The sequence below is a fragment of the Nyctereutes procyonoides genome, unplaced genomic scaffold (genome assembly GCF_905146905.1).
Source record: "Nyctereutes procyonoides isolate TBG_1078 unplaced genomic scaffold, NYPRO_anot_genome, whole genome shotgun sequence".
Classification (NCBI taxonomy): Eukaryota; Metazoa; Chordata; class Mammalia; order Carnivora; family Canidae; genus Nyctereutes; species Nyctereutes procyonoides.
Window position 1 is genome coordinate 15,902,646 of NW_026575052.1, and position 23,855 is coordinate 15,926,500.

Sequence of the window (23,855 nt, forward strand, 5' to 3'; positions counted from 1 at the left end):
CTACTTTCCTGAATTTCTAAACCTGTTACTGTTCTATCTATTCAGGGTTTCATGAACAATAATGCATGCCACTTTCTTGAAGAATTGCAAAGGGTTTCTCAGGCTGCTGTTCTATGGAAGGAGCCAACAGGAGAGCTTTAAGTTACGTGGCCATATACTTACCACAAACAGAAATATGTAAGAATCAAGAAACTAAAGTTTATACTTTTATTGCTCTTTCCATGACAGGTGCTAGAGTAAGATATTTGAGTTCAATTTAGGTGTCCTAGCTGCTGATGCCAAATGGATTCTATACTTCACTAGTGCTCCAAGAGCTGGAGGAATTAAGATCTCTTGATAGAGCCACTGGCTTCAGGTCAGTAACCTTTGTTCTAAGATGTGAGAAGTGCTAGTCAGAGGGAGGCAAAGATTGGAGATGATCTTGCATAGTTGGGAATTGGAAGAGGCAGAATCCAACCAGGTGGTGATACTTGGATTTAACCTGTTTATCAGCCATTTCTCAAGAACTGACCATCTGCCTCCATTCTATGTACTGTTAGTGAAGTAATAAAAACCACCTGGGGGTGATCTAAGCCGAAAAGGGCAAGTTTGTTATAAGGATACGAAGTTGTGTTACGGAACTCAACAATAAGGATGTAGGAACCTGGAGATGATACTAGCACCAGGATTTGGAAGGCTGATAGCATTTTCTTTCATTTCTCTTGTAAGTGAGGCAATTCAGTAATGGATGGTCCTGTAGATAAGGGAGACTTTTGGGGATCCCTGGGTGGCTCAGTGGTATAGCGCCTGCCTTTGGCCCAGGGTGTGATCCTGGGGTCCCGGGGTTGAATCCCACATCGGGCTCCCTGAATGGAGCCTGCTTCTCCCTCTACCTGTGTCTCTGCCTCTCTCTCTCATGAATAAAATCTTAAAAAAAAAAAGGGAAGACTTCCCTTTTTTTTTTTTTTAGATTTTTTATTTATTTATGATAGGCACACAGTGAGAGAGAGAGAGGCAGAGACATAGGCAGAGGGAGAAGCAGGCTCCAGGCACCGGGAGCCCGATGTGGGATTCGATCCCGGGTCTCCAGGATCACGCCCTGGGCCAAAGGCAGGCGCCAAACCGCTGCGCCACCCAGGGATCCCAGGGAAGACTTTCCAAAACTAGGACCCTGAAGTTGTCATATGAAAGTGAGTGGGGTCAGGGTGCCTGGGTTGCTCATTGGTTGAGCGTCTTTCTTTGGCTTGGGTTGTGATCCTGGGGTCTTGGGATTGAGCCCCACATCAGGCTCCCTACTCAGCTGGGAGTCAGCTTCTCCCTCTACCCCTTCCCCTGCTCTCTTTCTCTTTCTCACTCTCAAATAAATAAATGAAATCTTAAAAAAAAAACACGTGAAAGTGAGGGGATTGAGGTGAGAAGAAAGTATTTGGTTATAAAAACCTAAGGACAATAGTGTTTCAAGTCTTATTGTCATCAGTTGTAATTGGGAGGGAAACGAGAACCGAGGGCAGTACCATTGGATTTATCTTTATGTAGCAGTGATTTATCCAGCAGAGTACAGTAGCATGATTAAGAGCCACTAGACTGCTAGTTCTCTCTCTATTTAAAATAGGAGACTGAGCAAGAGTATCTCTAAGCTCCCTTCCAATTCCAAAGCTGTAAGACTTGCTACTCAGGCAGGATCAGCATCATCTGGGAGCTGGAAATGTACAGTCTCAGGTGCCACCTCAGACCTCCTGAATTGCAGTCTGCATTTTAACATGATTCATAAATAGTTAAGTAGATTTGGTGCATCTAAGAATGGATTATTATGTAGGTATTAAAAAAAAGAGGTGTAGAGGTGCTTAGGCTCAGGTTGTAATCTGAGGGTCGTGAGATTGAGCCCTGCATTGGGCTCCACACTGTTTGGAGTCGGCTTAAGACTCTTCCTCTCTCTCTGCACCTCCCCATTGTGTGGCGCATGTGTGCCCTCTCTCTCTCTCTTTCTCTCTCAAATAAATTGTAAAAAAAAAAAAAGTGTATGTGTGTATATGAATTACTAAAATATATAAGAAAATGGCTGCTAATGATTTGTAATTTCATAATTCAATTAAAAAGTCTCTTCTAGGGGATCCCTGGGTGGCGCAGCGGTTTGGCGCCTGCCTTTGGCCCAGGGCGCGATCCTGGAGACCCGGGATCGAATCCCACGTCGGGCTCCCGATGCATGGAGCCTGCTTCTCCCTCTGCCTGTGTCTCTGCCTCTCTCTCTCTCTCTCTGTGACTATCATAAAAAAAAAAAAAAGTCTCTTCTATAGGGACACCTGGTAGCACGGTGGTTGAACATCTGCCTTTGGCCCAGGGTGTTATCCTTGGATCTGGGATCCAGTCCCACATCAGGCTCCTTATGGGGAGCCTGCTTCTCCCTTGGCCTATGTCTCTGCCTCTCTCTCTCTCTCTCTCTCTGTCTCTCTGTCTCTCATGAATAAATAAATAAAATCTTTAAAAATAAATAAATAAAAATCTACATATGAAAAAGTTTTAAAGAATATAAACAAAATTTAATTTTGGATGATTTTTTCTTTATTATGAATGTATTATTGTCTGGACTTTTAAAATGAACATGTGTGTTTTAACTTTATAAGGAAAAAAGTAAGCTATTCTCTCTTTTTGAAGTTACTTCAGACTAACACCTAGCATAGGGCTTAAAAGCAGGGACTCAGGTGTCAGCCAGAGTTTGACTCTACTATTTCGTAGCTTTTTGACATAGGCCTAGTAATTTGACCTCTGGAAACCTTGGTTTTCTCATTTATATAAGAAACAGGGCAGCCCGGGTGGCTCAGCAGTGTAGTGCCGCCTTCAGCCCAGGGCCTGATCCTGGAGACCCGGGATCGAGTCCCATGTCGGGCTCCCTGCATGGAGCCTGCTTCTCCCTCTGCCTGTCTTTGCCTCTCTCTCTCTGTGTCTCTCATGAATAAATAAATAAAATCTTAAAAAAAAAAAAAACTACATCTTGAGAGTTTTGAGGATTAAAACTAGACATTAGATGTCTAGTGCTTAGCAAAGTACCTGGACATAGTACATTCTTGATAAGTGTTAGCTCTTATTACTATTATTATTCCCTTTTTAAAGATACAGTCTCACACACATCTCAAAAGCCTTCCCTTGACAAAAGGATAGTAACAATAGCAATTAGAAAGGAAAAAAAAAAAACCAACCCAGACTAATGGTCTTGGGTAAGTATCAAATTTTCCACAACTCCTCAAGATCACAGTGGGCAAAAGAGATGTGGATGAAAGTGCATAGTGTTAAATCTAATGCTGTTATTCTGTAGAGACTAGCTGTGGATTATATGTACATTTCTTTTTTAATGCAGATGTCTTTCACATTGTTGCCTGTCTTATTTCTTTGTGATAGGACACTTGAATTAACTTTGGCAGAAGAGAAATGGAGGAGCCATAGAACATTAAGGATGAATTCAGGAAGACCCGAGACCATGGAGAACTTGCCTGCTCTCTACACTATTTTCCAAGGAGAGGTATACTCTTTTGACCTTGAAAAGAAAACCTACCATTTATGTTAAGCATAGATGGGAGGTGAAAAGCCACTGGGTTTGGAACTCCTGTCCACTTGAGAATATGTGGAGTATCACAGTTCAAACAGAAGGGACTAGTGGAGCATCTGGCTATTATTTGTATTTCCTCTAAGCTCCAGACTCCTAACTGCATACTTGACATCTTCATTTGGATACCTCACAGCAGGTCTAGTTTATGTTTTAAACTGATTTTTTTTTTGGAGAAATTTATTTATTTTTAAAGTAATCTCTACACCCAGCATGGGGCTCAAACTCATAATCTCAAGATCAAGAGTCAGTTTATTCCACCAACTGAGCCAGCCAGGTGCCCCTGAATTTTTTATTTTCTAACTAAATATGTTCTTCTAGTCTTTCCCATCTCAGCAAATGAACCATTATCCTTCTAGGTATCCATGTTAAATGTCTGGGTGTCATCCTTCATTTCTCCTCTTTTTTTTCTTTAAAGATTTTATTTATTTATTCATGAGAGACAGAGAGAGACACAGGCAGAGACACAGGCAGAGGGAGAAGCAGGCTCCTCACAGGGAGCCCGATGCAGAACTCGATCCCCGGACCCTGGGATCATGCCCTGCGCCATAGGCAGATGCTCAACCACTGAGCCACCCAGGCATCCCTTCATTTCTCCTCTTGATTTGATCTTGATTTTCTCTCTCTCTCCAGTCCATCAACAAGTTGTATCATTGCTACCTCCCAAATATATCTCTTGTCTGTATATTTCTTTATCCCTGTGGCACCCCATTAGTTCAAGCTCTTCATCTCTTGCCTGTCCTTATTGGGGTCCCTACATCTATGGTAGTCCCTCTTCAACCTATTCTTTCTGTTGTAGCCAGAATAACATCTAATAAACAGATCAAATATGCTGCTTTCTCACAGCTTCTCATTGTACTTGAATTCATTCAAAGTTGTTTCATGAGCTCTACATGACTTGAACTTTGCCTACCCAGACAGTGTGGTTTTGTTCTATTCTATGCACACGCAAACCATTCTGGCCTCTTTACCACTCTGAGCATTTTTTTTTTTTTAAGATTTTTATTTATTCCTTTGACAGAGTACACAAGCAAGGAGAGCAGCAGTTAGAGGTAGAAGCAGGCTCCCTACTGAGCAGGGAGCCCAATGTGGGACTCAAACTCAGGACCTTGGGATCATGACCAGAGCCAAAGGCAGACACTTACCTGACTGAGCCACCCACGTGTGCCTCACTCTAAGCATTCTATGCCTGCTTCCTTCTCAGGACTTTTGTACATGCTATGTGTAACTATTCCATTCTCCCACTAACTTCTCTTCATGTTTTAAGTCTTAGCCCTAATGTCTCCTCAAGGATCTTTTCCTCACCATGAATAAATAGGCTCACCCTGTATTTGTGTACCTGTGTAATGTCTGTCTTCCTCACAGGACGCTTAAGTTCCATAAGGGCAGAGCCCTGTGTGGTGTTGTTTGTGGTTGTAGATCTTAGTCCCAGGTAAGTGGGTAGAAAATAATAGGTACTCATTACATCTTTGGTGACTGAATGATCAGCTTTTTTTTTTTTTTAATTTTATTAATTTATTCATAAGAGAGGCAGAGACATAGAGGGAGAAGCAGGTTCCCCATAGGGAGCCTGATACGGGACTTGATCCCAAGATCCTGGCATCATGCCCTGATCAAAGGCAGATGCTCAACTAGAGGCATCCAGTCATCCCAAATGATCAGCTTTTGAGGAAGAAAGCATTGTATTTGGAGAACAGACCAAACCTGGATTCCTGTCATAGTCCTTTTATTTACTGTGTGATTCTTGAAACTGCCATTTACTCTCTCTGAGCCTTAGTTTTCTCATTTATTAAATGGAGATAAGAACTTTTTCTATAGGATTGCCGTGATGGTTAAATAAGCTATTATCTATAAAAGCTATGCCTGAGATAGAGTAGGAATTCATTACCATTATCTTCTTCTCAAAGCAAAAGTAGAGCCAAAAAATTGTTTTCAGTGTCTTATGAGTACCTGTAGTATTTTAACAGTATTATTCTTACTTGTTTTATGGTTGACAAGAGTTTCATCTAATGATGGGAGGCCTTTGAGGGCAGACTTTATCTGTCAGTTGCAGACTTTATCTGTCAGTTGTTTGACTTCTGTTAAGTCCATTCTAACTTGTAATCTAAACTCAAGATACAAAAGATAATAACATTCTAGCAAATAGTGAACAAAGTTCTGCCTTTCAGAGCCTTGTCCTTTTTCTTTAAGGCCTGTGGCATCTCCAAAGATCAGTGAGTTACTACTAGGGCTCAGGAAAGGAAGTGGGTAGCACTAGAGACAAAGTGAATTTTTCTGGGGTGCCTGGGTGGTTCAGTCGGTTAAGCATGTACCTTTGGCTCAGGCTGTGGTCTTGGGTTCTGGGATCAAGCCCCACGTCGGGCTCCCTCCTCACAGGGAACCTGCTTCTTCTCTCAAATAAACAAACAAAATCTTAAAAAAAAAAAGAGATGAATTTTTCTGATGATGAAGTTCTTTTGTCAGGTGTTACACAAAAGCACAAAAGACAGAGAAGTGTGCCATGCCCTTTACAAACTGAGTCAGATTTCTGCAGTAGTTCCTACCTGACAGTTGCTTAAATGAGATGGGATTTGAATTAATGTAGGTTTTAAATGTTACTGTTAAGGAGGGATGGGCTAAGGGAATGTTTGGGGGAGAACTTAGTAGTTCTAGCTTTGTATTTCAGGAATGCATTTTGAAAAATGATGGTTTAGAAATGATTGGAATTAGGGAGAGAGGTTGTTTGATACATCAGAAGGAAGAAACTATTTTTCAGAATATTCATCCACAAACATTTAATGAGTGCCTAATATTTCAAAGAAGACCCAGTTACATTAAAATTCAAAAAAATTTGTAAGTCTAATATAGGTCAGCACTCTTACACATTCTGTGTCATTGACTCTCCAAAAAAAATTGTTAACTGCGTTTTATGGGTAAGGAAGCTCCTCTCAAAAGTTAAGTAATTGCCCAGTGGTTAATAAATAACAAAACTGGGATTTTATTTTATTTATGTTTTAAAAAGATGTATTTATTTATTTTAGAGAGAGAGTGCATGAGTGGGAGGGGGGCAGGGTTAGGGGAAGCAGACTCCCCCACTGAGCACAGAGCTCCATTATGGCTGGTCTCACAACCTAGAGGTCATGAAACCAAGAGTTCCCCAAACTGGGATTTTAAATCAGGTCTTCTCCAAGGCTGCTTTCTGCTAAACTGCACATGGTGTTGTCCAGCTGTACATAAATGCATGGAGGAACCAGAGGAACCTTAAGAGAAGTCTTTTTTAAATTTTTATTTATTTTTTATTTTTTATTTTTTTTTGATAAGTCTTTTTTTTAAAGATTTTATTTATTTATTCATGAGAGACATACAGAGAGAGGCAGAGACATAGGCAGAAGGAGAAGAAGGCTCCCTACAGAGAGTCCAATGTGGGATCCGATCCCAGGACCTCTGGGATCATGCCTTGAGCTGAAGGCAAATGCACAACCACTGAGCCACCCAGGCCTCTCAAGAGAACTCTTTTAAGTGAATTGAGGTACAAAGGAGGGTAAATGGTAAATCTGGTTGTTTCACAGTCATTTGGTTCTCAATTACAACATTTATCACAGTCTGTTTTGTATAATTGTTACTTGTATATGTATTTGTCTTCTCCACTAGATTGTGAATTACTGGAAAGCAAGGGCCATGGTTATCTCATATATCTTGGTAACTACTTCAAATTCATTTAAAAATAGATGGGCATTTTTTTTAAGGGTTTTTATTTCACAGTACCTATCATGGTATCTTGCATATAGGTACTCAGCAAATGTTTGAGTAAAATTGAACCAAAGCCTCATAGGACCAATCACCCTTGAAGAAACTGGTGGTGCAGCCCATAACTTAGCAGTTCTTCTCTTAGCAGGCTCAGCAGGGCTGGGGAGCTCAGCGATTGAATATCTGAGAAGCCAGTATTCATCCTCTCATCCTCTGAGAGGTTATCCTGGTGCTGGGTCAGTGAAGCATGGTAGCTGGTACAAGTGTAGCAGTGGGAGTTGGGATTTGGCTCAGCCCAACCATAGCCAAAGAAATGCTGAGGGGAGATTGGTGTTGGTGAGGTGGAACTAGCATTGGACTAGAAGTAAAAAGATTTCTGTTCTTGCTTTCTACTTCTGTGACTTGGGACAAGTATCTTAGGTCTCTGAGCCTCAAGTTGCTCATTCACATTATGGACTAACTAGTTTCAAGGCCAGTGCAACCTCTACTCCAAAGATGGTAAATTCATTTTACCTCAGCCTGGAGTTCAGTCGAGATAATTACTGAATTTTTTCCCCTGAGTTATTTGACTAATTATTCTTGGGACACCAGGCAGACTGTGCGATCATCTACAGCAGGTGCCATTCTGTTAATTTCAACTCTGAGTGCATCCTAGGAGACATAGTGATGGAACACCTGGTACTGGAATTAGGTGAGAATGCCTTTTCCTGACTAAACAGTTGAGTGCATCCATTCTGGAGCACATTAACTTTTCCTTTTGGGAGAGGCCAAATTAAGGTCTGTTAATGATATTTCCTCAAAAGATCATAACGTGACACTGGAGTTTCAGGATTGAAAAGTGAGATGGTCTTAATTTATAGCAGTAAAGTGTGTTGGGCTCCAACATCTAGATGCTTCTTTGAAGTTTGTTAGATAACTGTGCCCTTAATAATGTTGTTATGCAGTATGAAACACCTCAGCTATCTTTCTATAACTGTGAAGCAGAAGCCAGTTAAATTAAAAGCAAAAGCCAGGGTTCCTGGGTGGTTCAGTTGGTTGGGTGTCCAACTCCTGATTTCAGCTCAGGTCATGATCTCAGGGTCATGGGATCCAGCCCCATCAGGCTCAGTGCTGGGGGTGGAGCCTTCTTGGGATTCTCTCTTTCCCTCTGCCCCTCCCCATCTCTTGCACATGCTCTCTTTCTCTCAAAAAGAAAAAAAAAAGTTTAAAAGCAAAAGCCTTTAATTGGTCCAGAAATTAGGGATTTGCTTTTATCATAATTAAAAATTTACAGTCTTATCTTTATCTGGTTGGCCCTGTTTTATAAAAAATGACTTGCTTTATGAACTTGGGTAAGCTCTTTGTGTCTCTGGTCTTTACTTTCCTCATTTGAAACAGGATTGTACCAGCTAATCTCTGACATCCTTCCACCAGTTCCACCTTACCTTGATTTTAAGTACTAGTATCTGCCTCACTGTACTGTTTCTTTGGGACTGTCTGGTACCTACCCCACTATAGCATATTCATCAAAATAAAAGAGAACTCTAGGGGCTCCTGGGTGGCTCAGTTGGTTAAGCATCTGCCTTTAACTCCGGTTGTGATCTCACGGTCCTGGGATTGGGCCCCATATGGGGCTTTCTGCTCAGCAGGGAGTCTGCTTGTCACCCCCACCCCCTGTCCCGTGCTCATGCACACTCTCAAATAAAATCTTTTTTTAAAACGCTTTGGGTTCTTAACTCCTTAATGTTGTATCATAGAGTTATTTCAAGTGTCCATTTAAAAAATGTGGCAAATGGAAGTTTTTGTCTATGTCCATCCTAGCATCGAGGTGAGTAATGATAAGTGGTGGAGTAAGGGGCATTGGACTAGGCATCAAGGGATCTAGGGTATGTGCCTTGTGTCTAAGTTAGTTGTGTTTCTACTAGTCACTAACCTTTTTCGTGCATCAGTGTCTTGAACTCTGTTAAAGTGTCTTGAATTCTGTTAAATTGTTAAAAAGCCACAATTTATTGAATGTACATTAGGTGGCAGATACCACTTCAAGGCACTTTGTGTACATCATTTGTTATTTGCAGCAGGAAAGTAAATATACTTGGGAACTGAGGCCCTGAAAGGTAAGTTGTGTTCAACATCCCACAGGTAAGGAGTGACAGAGGTGAGATTATTATTATTTTTTTTTTCAAGATTTTATTTGTTTATTCATAAGAGAGAGAGAAAGAGGCAGAGACACAGGCAGAGGGAGAAGCAGGCTCCATGCAGGGAGCCCGACATGGGACTCGATCCCAGGTCTCCAGGATCACACCCTGGGCCTAAGGCAGCACTAAACTGCTGAGCCACCTGGGCTGCCCCCAGAGGTGAGATTAGAAGCCACATCTTTCACTCCAAAGCATGTACTCTTTCCATACCTGTACTATTCTACCTCATTTGCAGCACGGAGACCTACCATGTATACTTTTGAAGATCGTTCCCAGGAGCAGATAAAACGTCAAATGTCACATAGTCTCTGCGTTAGAATTTTATAGTTAAAGGGAATGCATGAGCAGCTCTAGTGTAGAAATCCCAGCTCTACTGCTTACTAACTTTGAACACTGGGTAAATTACTTAGTCTGTCCATACATCAGTTTTGTCATCTATCAAATGAGAATAGTGAGAGTATCAATATCATATGGTATCACAAGGAATATGTAAAGACTTTGAACAGTGCTTTACACGTAGTGAGTAATCAATACGTATTAGTGAAGAGCAGTGCATTAGGGCTTGTTCTTTTCACTCCTCTTAGTTATGCTAAAGCTGAAACAGTACTAAGATGAAACAACTAATTAAAGTCACTGAAAAAATAAAGCTTATAAGATTGTATTGAATACTTTATAAATAATAATGAATTTAGTGATAAATACAGGATGTAGCAACAATTTTAATTCTAGTCCAGGTTGGTGGGTGGGCTAGAGGATGGATGGGAGGTAGAGATAGAATTTGGGATAATGATTTATCTGGCAGAGGTTCCAGGCCTTTCATTACTATTACCTATTAAATCGACCCATTAAGCTTTTAACTTCTCCATCCTAGGTCAACTCCACAAAAGACTCTGGGACAGCTCTTTTTCTAATTATATCTTTTTAGGTTCTGTCAGATGTCTACGTATTAGCTTTTTTCTGCAGTTGTCTTATAAAACCCAAGACTGGTTTGGAGTTAAATAGAGCAGGCTATATGGTCTGTTTTGACTTGAAATTTAGGAAAAAGGGATGTCCTATATAATCCATCCCAAATTATTAAAGTTCTCTGTATTGGGATTGGGGGCTTCAGTTCCATCTAAAAGAAAATGTAGCATTATTACAAGATTTTCTACTGTGTGTTCCTTTTCTTCAAATATCTCCTTTGGGGATTTTAGTAGGTGTGGGATTTGGACATCTCTAGATCTTGTCATACCATCTGACAACACTCTACTCTCACCAGTATTTTTAATGTGTTCACACATACCTGCCAGTCTAAATTTCAAAAAGAACAGAAAGAATATTTGACAGAACATAACTTTTAGGCAGCTTTGCAGCAGGCAGTGTAAGTAGAAATTCGGAGAGACTAGGTTAAATGCTATGGAAGAGATTCTCATTTGTGTGACATTGATTCCTTTTTTTTCTTTGTCTTTGTAGGTTGCTATGGTTACAGACTATGGAGCCTTCATCAAAATCCCTGGCTGTCGGAAGCAAGGTGGGAGCCTATCATTTGAAATTCAGCCCTCCCATTCCACTGTCTCTGTCACCCCTACCACATCCTGATTATAGACTCTATTTTTCAAACAGTATTTTTGTTTTTGTCTTTAGCATAGAGATATGAATATAGGCAGGTGATGACAGTCCATGTTGTCGTACGTCCTAACTCAGAAGAATGGTGCTCTCTGATTTGGTGGGGGGCTGGGCATAGCTACTTGGGTTCACTTCTGGAACCAGCTCTTACCTAAATTTTACCTGTGGCCCTAGGCAAGGCACTTGGCCTCTTTGGTCTTAGGATTTGGGATAGGGCAAGCTATTTCCTCTTTGACACTGACACTGTGAATTTTCTAGTATATGGCACATAGAATGGGAATAATGTTGTAACCAATATGAATATATTCTGCATATCATGTTTTAATTTTTCTTTTTAAACTGATAGGCATTTGTTGAATATTTTTTGAGAATCCTTTCATATCTATAATCTTATTTGTTTCTTAAAATAATTGTGTTAAGTAGAAAAGACAAGTTCCATAGACTGGTGGCCTGCTCATAGTGATTTAGCTAGGTAATGGCACAGCTACGTCTAGAACCTGAGCGTCCTGATTCTTAGTCCAGTGGGTTTTCTACCATATCACAGTGCTAGTAGATCCAAAAACTCAACTTGCTAATTCCTTGTGCTATAATAAGTTAAAGATTTATTGAAGATTTTAATGTAAAAAATGTAACTACAAGGGTATTATTAGAAAAATATAGAATATTTGACTGCATAAAAGTAAAAAAATTTATTTCAAAAAATCACAAAGTTTAGTTGGAAGAAAGAATTTGTGGGACACATGACCAAAGACTAATAAAAAAAGGGAAAGTAGGAGAAGGGGCTAAGAGGATGGAAAGAATTCACAGGAGAAAGAATAGCAATTCATTGATAAATATCTTAAAAGATACTCATTCTCCAGATTGATTTAAAACTAAGGGGAAAAAACAAAATAAAACTAACCTAGGGGATGCCTGGTGGCTCATTCGGTTAAGCTCTGACTTTTGGTTTTGGTTCAGGTCATGATCTCAGGGTGGTGGGATTAAGCCCTTGGGTCTGGCTCTGTGCTCAAGGTAGAGCCTGCTTGGGATTCTCTCTCACTTTCCCCCTGCCACTCCTCCCCATGTGTGTGATCTCTCATGCACTCTATCTCTAAAAGAAATACATCTTTCTAAAAAATAAAACTAATGTAGGGGCATCTGGGTGCCTCCGTTGGTTAAGCATCTGCCTTGAGCTTGGGTCATGATACTGGGGTCCTGGGATTGAGCTCCGCATCAGGCTCAATGGGGAGCCTGTTTCTTCCTTTCCCTCTGATGCTCCCTCTGCTTGTGCAATCTTGTACTCTCTTGGTCAAATAAATATTTTTTTAAAGTTAAAAATTAAAAAAAAATTTTAAATAAAACTAACAAACTGACATGTCTATGCAGTGTAATACTACTCAGCAATAAAAAGGAATGAGAATGAAGCATGGATGTACACAACAATCTGGTTCAATCTCCAGAGAATTATGTTGAGTGAGAAAAGCTAATCCCAAAAGGTTATATATCTTATGATTCCTTTTGTGTAATACCCCCCGTTTTTTGGCAGTTTTATTGAGAAGTAATTCGTGTACCATACATTTCACCCAAATGTACAGTTCAGTGATTTTTTTCCTTTTTTTTTTTGTATATTCACAGTTTTGCAACCATCACTACAATCTAATGCAAGAACATTTTCATCACCCCAAAAAGAAACTGTACCTATTAGCAGTCACTCCAAATTATCTTCCTGCCTGCCCAAGCCTCAGGCAACAACTAGTCTACTTTCTGTCTTTCTATGTTTGCCTCATCTGGACATTTCATATTAAGTGGAGTTACACAACATGTGGTCCTTTGTGACAGGCTTCTTTCATTCAGCATGTTTGAAGGTCTGCCATTCTGTGGCATGCGTCAGTTCTGCAGTTGTTAGAGCCATTGCAAAATGTGGCAAGTAATTAACCAGTTCTCCAAATCTCTTTGATTCTCTGACATCAGCTGGGTATCCTACAGTTCAATTCAATTTTGACGCTAACTGCCCAGAGGTAGCACCTGACTCCTCACTGACTGAGCTACCCAGGCACCCCTCAAAATAGTTTTTAAAAGTGATTTAAGTGCACCTGGGTGGTTCAGTGATTGAGCGTCTGCTTTTGGGTCTGTGTGTGATCCTGGAGTCCCGGGATCGAGTCCCACATGGGGCTCCCTGTGAGGAGCCTGCTTCTCCCTCTGCCTATGTCTCTGCCTCTCTCTCTCTGTGTCTCTTGTGAATAAATAAATAAAATCTTTAAAAAAATAAAAAATAAATAAAAGTGATTTAAGGAGTGCCTGAGTGGCTCAGTCAGTTAAGCACCTGCCTTCGGCTCAGGTCATGATCCCAGGGTCCTGGGATCGAGCCCCACGTCAGGGGTCCATGCTCAGTGGAGAGTCTGCTTCACTCTCTGCCTTCTGTCCCCAAGCTTGTGCACGGTCTCTCTCTCTCTGTCTCCCCCCCGCCCCCCATTCACGCTCTCAAATAAAATCTTAAAAAAAATAAAGTGATTTAAAACACTCATGAGATTTTTGAGACTGGCAAATATTAAAAACACTGCTGTTACACTGTATGTTAACTAACTGGAATTTAAATAAAAACTTTAAAAATTTGCTATTAATACCCAATTTTGGAAATGGGTATTTCCAAAAATAGTTTTACTTACTGTTGAAAGTGTAAATTGTTATAGATTTTGGCAATGCCTATTCACATTTTAATGTGCTTCCCTTTAATCCAGCAGTCCTTTAGGGGATTTAGTTTGTAGCATAGATTTAGTTAAATTATGTACATTTTGCAGTGATAAAGAAGCATATTAACCTTTTTTTTTTTAAGATTTTATTTATTTATTCATGAGAGACACACAGAGAGCGAAAGGCAGAGACAAAGACAGAAGGAAAAGCAGGTTCTATGCAGGGAGCCTGACATGGTACTCCATCCCGAGACTCCAGGATCACGCCCCGGGCTGAAGGTGGCGCTAAACCGCTGAGCCACCCAGGCTGCCCAAGAAGCATGTTACTTTGATGCTGGTGCCTTCCTCATTTTACCAGAAAGGATCTGTGGAAAGTTTTTTTTTTTTTTTAATAAATTAATTTTATTGGTGTTCAATTTACCAACATACAGAATAACACCCAGTGCTCATCCCGTCAAGTGTCCCCCTCCGTGCCTGTCACCCATTCACCCCCACCCCCCGCCCTCCTTCCCTTCCACCACCCCTAGTTCATTTCCCAGAGTTAGAAGTCTTTATGTTCTGTCTCCCTTTCTGATATCTCTCCACACATTTCTTCTCCCTTCCCTTATATTCCCCTTGACTATTATTCATATTCCCCAAATGAATGAGAACATACACTGTTTGTCCTTCTCCGATTGACTTACTTCACTCAGCATAATACCCTCCAGTTCCATCCACGTTGAAGCAAATAGTGGGTATTTGTCGTTTCTAATGGCTGAGTAATATTCCATTGTATACATAAACCACATCTTCTTTATCCATTCATCTTTCGATGGGCACCGAGGCTCCTTTGTGGAAAGTTTTTTTTTAATTCTTTTTTTTTTTTTAAATTTTTTTAATTTATTTATGATAGTCACACAGAAAGAGAGAGAGAGAGGCAGAGACATAGGCAGAGGGAGAAGCAGGCTCCATGCACCGGAGCCCGACGTGGGATTCGATCCTGGGTCTCCAGGATCGCGCCCTGGGCCAAAGGCGGGCGCCAAACCGCTGCGCCACCCAGGGATCCCTCCTTTGTGGAAAGTTTTGATACAACTCCCCATCACTGATGTCTGACTGAAAGCTGTTGTAAGATAGTGCTGGTTCTAAGAAGCCTTCTGATTTTAGAGATGGTAAAGTGAGGGTGGGAAAGTACATCTTAGAATTGATGAAATGAGTACATCCCAACTTAACTAAAATGGAAAGATATCCAAGATAGGATGAAAAAGCATGTTGTAGCAGTTTGAATAACATGATCCTCCCTGCCTACATTTTATTTTCATTTTTTATTTTTAAAAAATTTTATTTATTCATGAGAGACACAGTGACAGAGGCAGAGACATAGGCAGAGGGAGAAGCAGGCTCCATGCAGGGAGCCCGATGTGGGACTCGATCTCGGGACTCCAGGATCATGCCCTGGGCCAAAGGCAGGCACTCAACCGCTGAGCCCCCCAGGTGTCCCCTCCCTGCCTACATTTTAAAGCATGTGTATATTTGCATGGTTTTTGAATTATTGCATATGTTTAGAAGAAAGGCTGGAAGCATACTCAATGAACCGTTGACAGTGGTCACCTCTGGAGGGTTCAGTTTGTTAGAGGAGCCATGGATGCAGAAAAGGGACTTTTCCTTTGTGAAGTTTTTTAAAATAGATTTTTTTTCTTATTTATTTGTTTATTTGAGAGAGACAGAGAAATACCACAAGCAGGGAGAGAGGCAGAGGGGGAGGGCAAAACAGGCTCTCCGCTGAGCCAGGAGCTCAATGTGGCTCCACTCCAGGACCCTGGGATCATGACCTGACTGGCAGATGCTTAACAGACTGAGCCACCCTGACACCCCCAAACAGAATTTTTCTTTCTTTTTTTTTTTAATTTTTATTTATTTATGATAGTCACACAGAATGAGAGAGAGAGGCAGAGACATAGGCAGGGGGAGAAGCAGGCTCCATGCTCTGGGAGCCTGACGTGGGATTCGATCCTGGGTCTCCAGGATCGCGCCCTGGGCCAAAGGCAGGCGCTAAACCGCTGCGCCACCCAGGGATCCCCAGAATTTTTCTTTAAAAAAAGTCCAACAGCTGATCTTTGGATAATAAAGCCATGCTTCTAACCTTGGAGACTACTGTGCCACAAATTGCATCTTGGAATTAGAAAGGGCTCACAGTGGTTTCCAAGCTAGCAGTCAGCAATCTATAATAAAGTTTCTCATTTTGTGTTGTCTGGGATTAACGAGAGGGAACTCATCCTGGTCCCTACAGGAATGTACCTCTTTTGGTCTGAAGACAGATTTTCTTGGTAGTGTACTCACCATAGCTCCCAGTACCTGAAAAGTCCCATCCTTACTTGAGCATTTATGCGGCACTTTGGGGACTTTGTGGAGATGAAAGGCCTGCCACCTCCCAGCAGTCAGTCTTCAACTCATTCGTGTCCATGCCCTGTCAGGGGATGCCTCTGATTGTGGCTGCCTGCTTACAAAGTGATCTGTTAGTCTGACAGCTGGTGAGACAAGCCTCAGAGGGAGAGCTCAGGAAGCCAAGTAATTAGGTGGGAACTCTCTAATCCTGGGCTTTTCTGTTGGTTTACTGCATAACTCGAGCAGTTACATTTTAGCTTCTCTGCTCTCGAAGTGGGGAGACCATTAAGTCCCATGCCAAAAGGACTGAGCTATAAGAAATTCTGGTCTCCAGATTTTAACATTCTAACTCAGACTAACTTGAGTTGTTTTTCTCAGCTTTCTATTCTCAGAATTTTTACCACTACTGAATTGAAGACCCCTTCCTAGGGATCCCTGGGTGGCTCAGCAGTTTAGTGTCTGTCTTTGGCCCAGGGCCTGATCCTGGGGTCCCGGGATCAAGTCCCACATCAGGCTCCCTGCGTGGGGCCTGCTTCTTCTTCCTCTGCCTGTGTCTCTGCCTCTCTCTCTGTGTGTGTCTCTCATGAATAAACAAATAAAATCTTAAAAAAAAAAAAAAAAGACGACCCCTTCCTAGTACTCAAATTTAGATTTTTTTCCCATCTCATAGTGGTGCCTAATAGAACTGTCTGTGATGATGGAGATGCTCTGTATCTGTTCCAATGTGTTTTCTGATGCTAAGCAGTTCTCCAGATTCCAACGGCAGGTGTCTTAATTCAGTTCTGACACTATCTACCTGGAGTATCAGGCTCAGACTCACAAGACTGCCCCTATTTCAGATGCCACTCATAAGTCCTGAGCCACCTATACTTCTGACTGGTGGGCTATAAAGCAAGAGTTCCCACACCCCCTTCCTCAAGTTTGATAATTGTTAGAACAGCAAGGTATGGGTGGGGGATGTACTCTGAGCTTGTATGTCTTCTCTGGCACGCCACCCTCCCAGCAAGCTGACGTGTTCACTAACCTGGAAGCTCTCTGAAACTCATCGTTAAAGGAGTTTTTATAGAGCTTGATATCCAGTTCCTCCCCCTCTTTCCTGGAGACCAGTAGGGCTGAAGGTTCCAACCTTCTCATCATTTAATCTTTTGGAGACTTGCCCCATCCAGAAACATCTAGGGGGCCTACCCGAAATCACCTCATTGGCACAAATTCCGGTGTGCCTACCCGAAATCACCTCATTGGCACAAACTCTGGTGTGATCAGAAGGGTCTTATAAACAACGAAAGATTTTCCTATCACTGGAGAGATTCCAAGAATTGTAGGAGTTCTGTGCAGGCTATGTAGGAACCAGGGACAAAGACCAAATATATTTGTGTATTATAGCACATCTGCACTGTCCCATAGTGTAGCCACTGACTTTTAACTTTATTTTAAATATAAACTTAACAACATAGCTAGTGACTATCATAGTGTCAGTGCACCTTCTTATGAAATTCTTTTTTTCTCTACTGTCCTTTCCCCTACCAGCACATGAAAGAGAGTGTTCAGTGTTATACTTTTAAAGTGTCTTGTTTATGGTAGAAGCTCAAGTATTTTTTACCTTTTTATTTTTAAGTAGGCCTAACATGGGGCTCGAATTTACAACCCTGAGATCAAGACCTGAGCTGAGATCAAAGTCAGATTCTTAACCAACTGAGCCATCCAGGTACCCTGAGGCTCTAATATTTTTAGCAATGAAGTTAGTTAAGCAAATAATTACTGAGTTCTATTATCTGGTCACTCTGTTAGGTGGGAGCACAGAGGTACGAAAACGTAGGCCCTGCTCTCAGATTTTTCATAGTCTAGAGATATGAACAAATTACAATGTAGTGTAATAATATAAGTGAGATTATAGTTATCCACTGAGCTGTGAAATGTAGGGCCCAGAACAGTAACTGAGGAATAGTGGGTATTCAATACCTTTTGTTAAATGAATAAATTCTAGTCCCAGCTCTACCGTTTATTTGGCTGTTGACTTCCAGTTGCTTTGGACTTGAGCCTTAGTTTTTTTATCTGTGAAATGGGAATGAGGTGCATATATTAGAGTTTCTTGACTGGCAGGATCATGTCTTATTTGTCCTTGAATCCTTTTTTGCTTATAATATTGTGGATATTTAGTAACTATTTGAATGAATGCATAATCCCAGCAAGATGAAGTTAAAGCCCTCTTTAACTTGTGGGTTTACATTATTGTCATTCACCACTGATTGGGGATAACTTATTTGAAAATTTTAGAAAGGGGGGATGCCTGGATGGCTCAGCGGTTGAGTGTTGGCCTTTGGCTCAGGGTGTGATGCCAGAGTTCCTGGATCGAGTCCCACATCAGGCTCCCTGCAGATAACCTGCTTCTCCCTCTGCCTATGTCTCTGCCTTCTCTCTGTGTCACTCATGAATAAATAAATAAAGTCTTTAAAAAAAAAATTCTAGAAAGGGAATTCAGATCCCCCAAATATAAAGGAGACCTTTTATTTTGACAGTTTGGGGCTGCAGCTGTCCTCTAATGGTTTGTAATTTTTACTTCTTTCCTTTATAGTCAGTGGAAGTTGTAAAAGAAATTAAGGTTGAACAACACATTTGGGAGAATACTTTTTTTTAAAGATTTTATTCATGAGAGACACAGAGAGAGAGTCAGAGACAAAGGCAGAGGGAGAAACAGGATCCATGCAGGGAGCCTGATGTGGCACTCAATCCTGGGACTTCAGGATCACGCTCTGGGCTGGAGGCAGGCTCTAAACCACTGAGCCATCCGGGGATCGCAGGAGAATACTTTTAAGAGAACAATAATACACTATCTCTGTTTGTTTTTTATATATAGTGACTGAGATGCTGGCTCTTTCCAAGTTGTCAGAATTTCTTTTCTTTTTTTACCAGCAATCATTCAGATGGGATTCAGCCTGTTTAAGTGTCATGTTGGGTTTACTGAACGTGTTGATGGACTTGATATGCCCTTTGGGCATTTATGGCTTTATGTCAGAAATCCAGGCATAGACTTCCCTGAGTAGCACGTAGACAGACAAAACATTTTCATTGTTCCTGTTCATTTTGAAGCTTATGCTGGAGCAGAATTAGATGTGTTTTTACTACTTGTAGATGAGACCATCTTTCTTTTTTTTTTAAATGAAAAGATAACACAGATCACTAATAAAAAATGGAGAAGTATAAATATGTTGTAGAAGATGTGACAGACTCCTATTTGAATTGCAGTTCTGTATCAGCTTTGTGATCTTGGACAATATATTTAACTTTATAGTATTTCCTCATGTGACCCTATGTCACAGGGTTGATATGAGGGTTAAAGGAATGGGTAGTTGTACTATATTTAGTGAGGTATCCAGCACAGAGTATGCCTCAAGTGTGCTATTTGGTGCCCTCTACCATATCCACTTAATCCAACTATGGGTGGTTTATGTAGGTAGCAGTGAAATACCTCCCAAGAATATAGACTGTCCTCTGAGAATGAAACTGGTGATGAATTCTCCATACAGTGTATGGGATAGCCATAGACAGAAATATATCAGGTAATTGCCTATAAATCTGTGACTAAAGAGATGAGAGCACTCAAGATGGTGACAAGATAATTTGGGTGTGATTCCAGAGAAAAGGGATTGGAGTGAAATTATAATTTAGGAAACTGAAATCTAATTGTGTCATTCTGTCTAGAGGAGATTACATGAATGGTGATGGGGGTTGGTGTCAGCCTGGATCACAATAAAAGAAAGCCTGAGAATCTAAAGTTGGTGGTGTTTATCTTGCCTTATTTAGGAAGAAATGAATCTGATGCTAGGAACTAGAGAGAGATGGATTCTTTTTTTTTTTTTATTTTTTTTTTAAATTTATAAATTAATTTTTATTGGTGTTCAATTTACCAACATACAGAATAACACCCAGTGCTCATCCAGTCAAGTGTACCCCTCAGTGCCCGTCACCCATTCACCCCCACCCCCCGCCCTCCTCCCCCTCCACCACCCCTAGTTCATTTGAGATGGATTCTTTTATGAGGAAGTGATAGTCCATTAAATTTGTAGACTGGAAACCTATCTTAAAACATCTGTCTCCATTATGTTCTTTTTATTTATTTTATTTTATTTTTAAAAAGATTTTATTTATTCATGAGAGACAGAGAAAGACAGAGGCAGAGGGAGAAGCAGGTTCCCTGCGGGAGCCCGATGTGGGACTCGATCCCAGGACCCTAGGATCACGACCTGAGCCAAAGGCAGGTGCTCAACCACTGAGCCACCCAGGTACCCCTTATTTTTTATTTTTTAGAGATTTTTTTTGTTTTTAGAGATTTTTTGTTGTTGTTGTTGTTAGAGAAAGCATGTGCACTCATGAGGACTGGGTAACTGCAGAGAGATAGGGACAGTCAGGCTTCCCACTGAGCAGAGTACCCATTTGTGAAGCTCTGGGAGCTCAATCCCCGGACCCTGGGACCACAGCTTGAACCAAAGGCAGACACTCAACCGACTGAACCACCCAGGCACCCCATCCATTTTGTTCTGATTGTTTTTTGAAGCAATTTCTCATCACTTATCCAATTTTTCAGTTATTTGATACTGGGAACAGTGGGTAGTTTAACTATTAGGTAAGGACTGGGAATAAAAGCAAAAAGTATATCCTCAGTTGTAAATTAATAAATTGGCAAAATGTGTCTGTCCCTGTACCAATCTCTAAATTGACAATCTAGGTAGTATATTTTAGTACATAAATTTACATCTGCGAGCTGCAGACTCCTACATATATTTGTATCTTCAGTTCATACACCTCCTCTGAGCTATGGACTTACATACCCAACTCCTCACCTGACATTTGCCTTCAAGACTGAGGGCTAGACCAATTTCTCTTGTTTAATGGAACAAGGGAAGCTGTAAACTAAAGGTCTTTGGATAATAAGCCACTAATGTCTCAATTATAAAAATCCTGCACCCTAGCATAACTATTTTTATATTCCCTTTGGTTTCTGTCCATATGAGACATAGTTTTATTTTAATCATAGTGTACATATCATTTTCTATTTTAAGATATTTTCTTTTTTTTAATATTTTATTTATTCATGAGAGACACAGAGAGAGAGAGAGAGAGAGAGAGAGAGAGAGAGAGAGAGAGGGAGAGAGAGAGGCAGAGGGAGAAGCAGGCTACATGCAAGGAGCCTGACATGGGACTCGATCCCAAGGTCCAGGATCAGGCCACTGGGCTGAAGGTGGCTACCTGGGCTGCCCAAGATATTTTCGTGATTAAAAATATTGCATGCATATTATAGAAAAATAAGGGGAAAAACTCTAAAGAAATTATGTGTTACTACTACCACACAGATAGATGCTATTGACATTTTGGTATGTTTTTTTTTTTTTTGGTATTTTTTTTATAAGTCATACATACATAAAATTTAACATTGAGATGAAATTTATATTCTGTATATATGTATTTTATAGCTTTTTACACTTAATGAACCTTAAATATTTCTCCATCTTTTAACATACTTTTGCAAACATTTAAAGAGTCTGTCATTCAGATGTGCCACATGATTATTTTGTTTTATTTTTTTTAAGGATGTTATTTACTTAAGAGGGATGAGAGAGAGAAGGAGGGAGGGAGAAGCAGACTCCCCAATGAGCAGAGAGTCTGATGCTGGGCTTGGTCCCAGGACCCCAGGATCATGATCTGAGCTTAAGGCAGACACTTAACTGACTGAGCCACTCAGGGGCCCCTATAAGATCATTTTAAATTTTTTTTAAAAAGATTTTATTTATTCATGAGAGAGAGAGAGGCAGAGACACAGAGGGAGAAGCAGGCTCCATGTGGGGAGCCTGACGTGGGACTCGATCCCAGGTCTCCAGGATCAGGCCCTGGGCCGAAGGTGGCCCTAAACTGCTGAGCCACCTGGGGTGTACACGATCATTTTAAAGTTCCAATTTTTAATTACTGATAAATGCGGGTTGAGTCAGGAATGGTGCACAGACCAAAGAATATCCTAGTTTGGGATCAGGTGGGAGGGCAAATATTATTTCCTTATTTGTGGTACAGACCTCTGTTTCAAGAAAAAAAATTATCTCAAGTATTAGTAGATCCAACATTAATTTCCTTCACTTTAAAATTTTTTTAAAATTTTTTTAAAATTTTATTTATTTATTCATGAGAGACAGAGGCAGAGACACAGAGGGAGAAGCAGGCTCCTCTCAGGGAGCCCAATGCAGGACTCGATCCCTGGACCGGGATCGCACCCTGAGCTGAAGGCAGATGCTCAACAGCTAAACCACCCAAGCATCCCAACATTAATTTCCTTTGTAACTTTCATTAGTAATAGAGGAAGGAAGTGAATTTTAGAGTGAGAGGACAGTTGCAACCCCAAAATTTCGAAGTATAAGGTTTCCCTTTTAGGGCATCTGAATTTCCTCTTCAGACTTCCCAATTAGGCTGCTCTGCCCATTATACCATCCTGAGGGGAAACCCCAGCTTCATTTTATCTAATTTGGAGATTACACAATATGGTGTAAAGTTAAAAACATAAGTTATATGATGGTATATAACACATTTTGGAGGCCCCAGAATTATTCACAGAGATAGGCTGTCAACCTCCAGAATGAGGTGAAGTAGGTATGTGAGACCCAGTGACCATGATCAGAGCAAGCAGTGACTCCCCATTCCAAGCAGGGGGCAGATACTTCTAATTACAGATATGTGCCGGCTGTGCCAGTTCCTTGGGAATCCACACATGTGAGAGAATATAGGCTAATAATTCTGCCCAAGTAATTTTTTAAAAAAGATTTTATTTATTTGACAGAGAGTGCAAGTGAGCACAAGAGGGAGAGTGGCAGGCAGAAGGAGAGGGAGAAGCAGGCTCCCCATTCAGCAGAGAGTCCAACATGGGGCTCGATCCCAGGACCCTGGAATCATGACCTGAGTTGAAGGCAGATGCTTAACTGACTGAGCCACCCAGATGCCCCTCTCCCAAACAATTTAAGGGAGGACACATATCTTAGATGTAACTCTTTGACTTAGTAATTTTTTTCTCTAGTTTATATTCCTGGTTTATGTTCATTCAAAATAACTGGGTGCCTGGATGGCTCAGTGGTTAAGTGTTTGCCTTCGACTCAGGTCATGATCCCAGGGTCCTGGGATCAAATCCCAGGTACCCCTCCTCCTGCTCTCTCTCAAATAAATAAATAAAATCTAAAAAATCTCTTATTAAAAAATCTAATAAAATCTAAAAAAATTATTATATATTGTATTTATTTCCCCAGAATAGAGAGAATTTTCTCTATTATTAAAACACTTGAGGGGATCCCTGGGTGGCACAGCGGTTTGGCGCCTGCCTTTGGCCCAGGGCGCGATCCTGGAGACCCGGGATCGAATCCCACATCGGGCTCCCGGTGCATGGAGCCTGCTTCTCCCTCTGCCTGTGTCTCTGCCTCCCTCTCTCTCTCTGTGACTATCCTAAGTAAATAAAAATTAAAAAAAAAAAATAAAACACTTGAAATAAAGAAAAAAGAGTAACGTGTGTAATACTGTACCCTAGTATAACCATTGTTACAGCATTTTAGATCATTCTTTCTGATTTTTCAAGTCTTTTTTAAGCATTTGTAATTATACTGTATACAATTTTGTGTTGTACTTTTGTTATTTACATGGGAAAATGCTGTGTCTTCAGTGCTTGACAGAGTAGGCAGTCAAATATTTACTAAAGATGAATTATGGACATATTTTTAC

At 40.8% G+C, this 23,855-nt stretch overlaps 1 protein-coding gene across 4 annotated transcripts in view; it reads left to right on the forward strand.

Moving 5' to 3' along the window:
* The window catches only part of ZCCHC17 (zinc finger CCHC-type containing 17), a 62,482-nt gene that overhangs the window by 7,372 nt on the left and 31,255 nt on the right, over positions 1-23,855 (forward strand). Inside the window, exons 1-3 of one of the 4 annotated variants that reach the window (XM_055331856.1) lie at positions 264-355; positions 3,373-3,493; positions 10,930-10,987. In XM_055331856.1, coding sequence (XP_055187831.1) covers positions 276-355; positions 3,373-3,493; positions 10,930-10,987 — 259 coding nt within the window. In that variant the 5' untranslated portion in view covers positions 264-275. Of the gene's footprint in view, positions 1-263; positions 356-3,372; positions 3,494-10,929; positions 10,988-23,855 lie in introns of those variants that run through there. The other 3 variants (XM_055331853.1, XM_055331855.1, XM_055331857.1) reach the window with 3 other exon arrangements.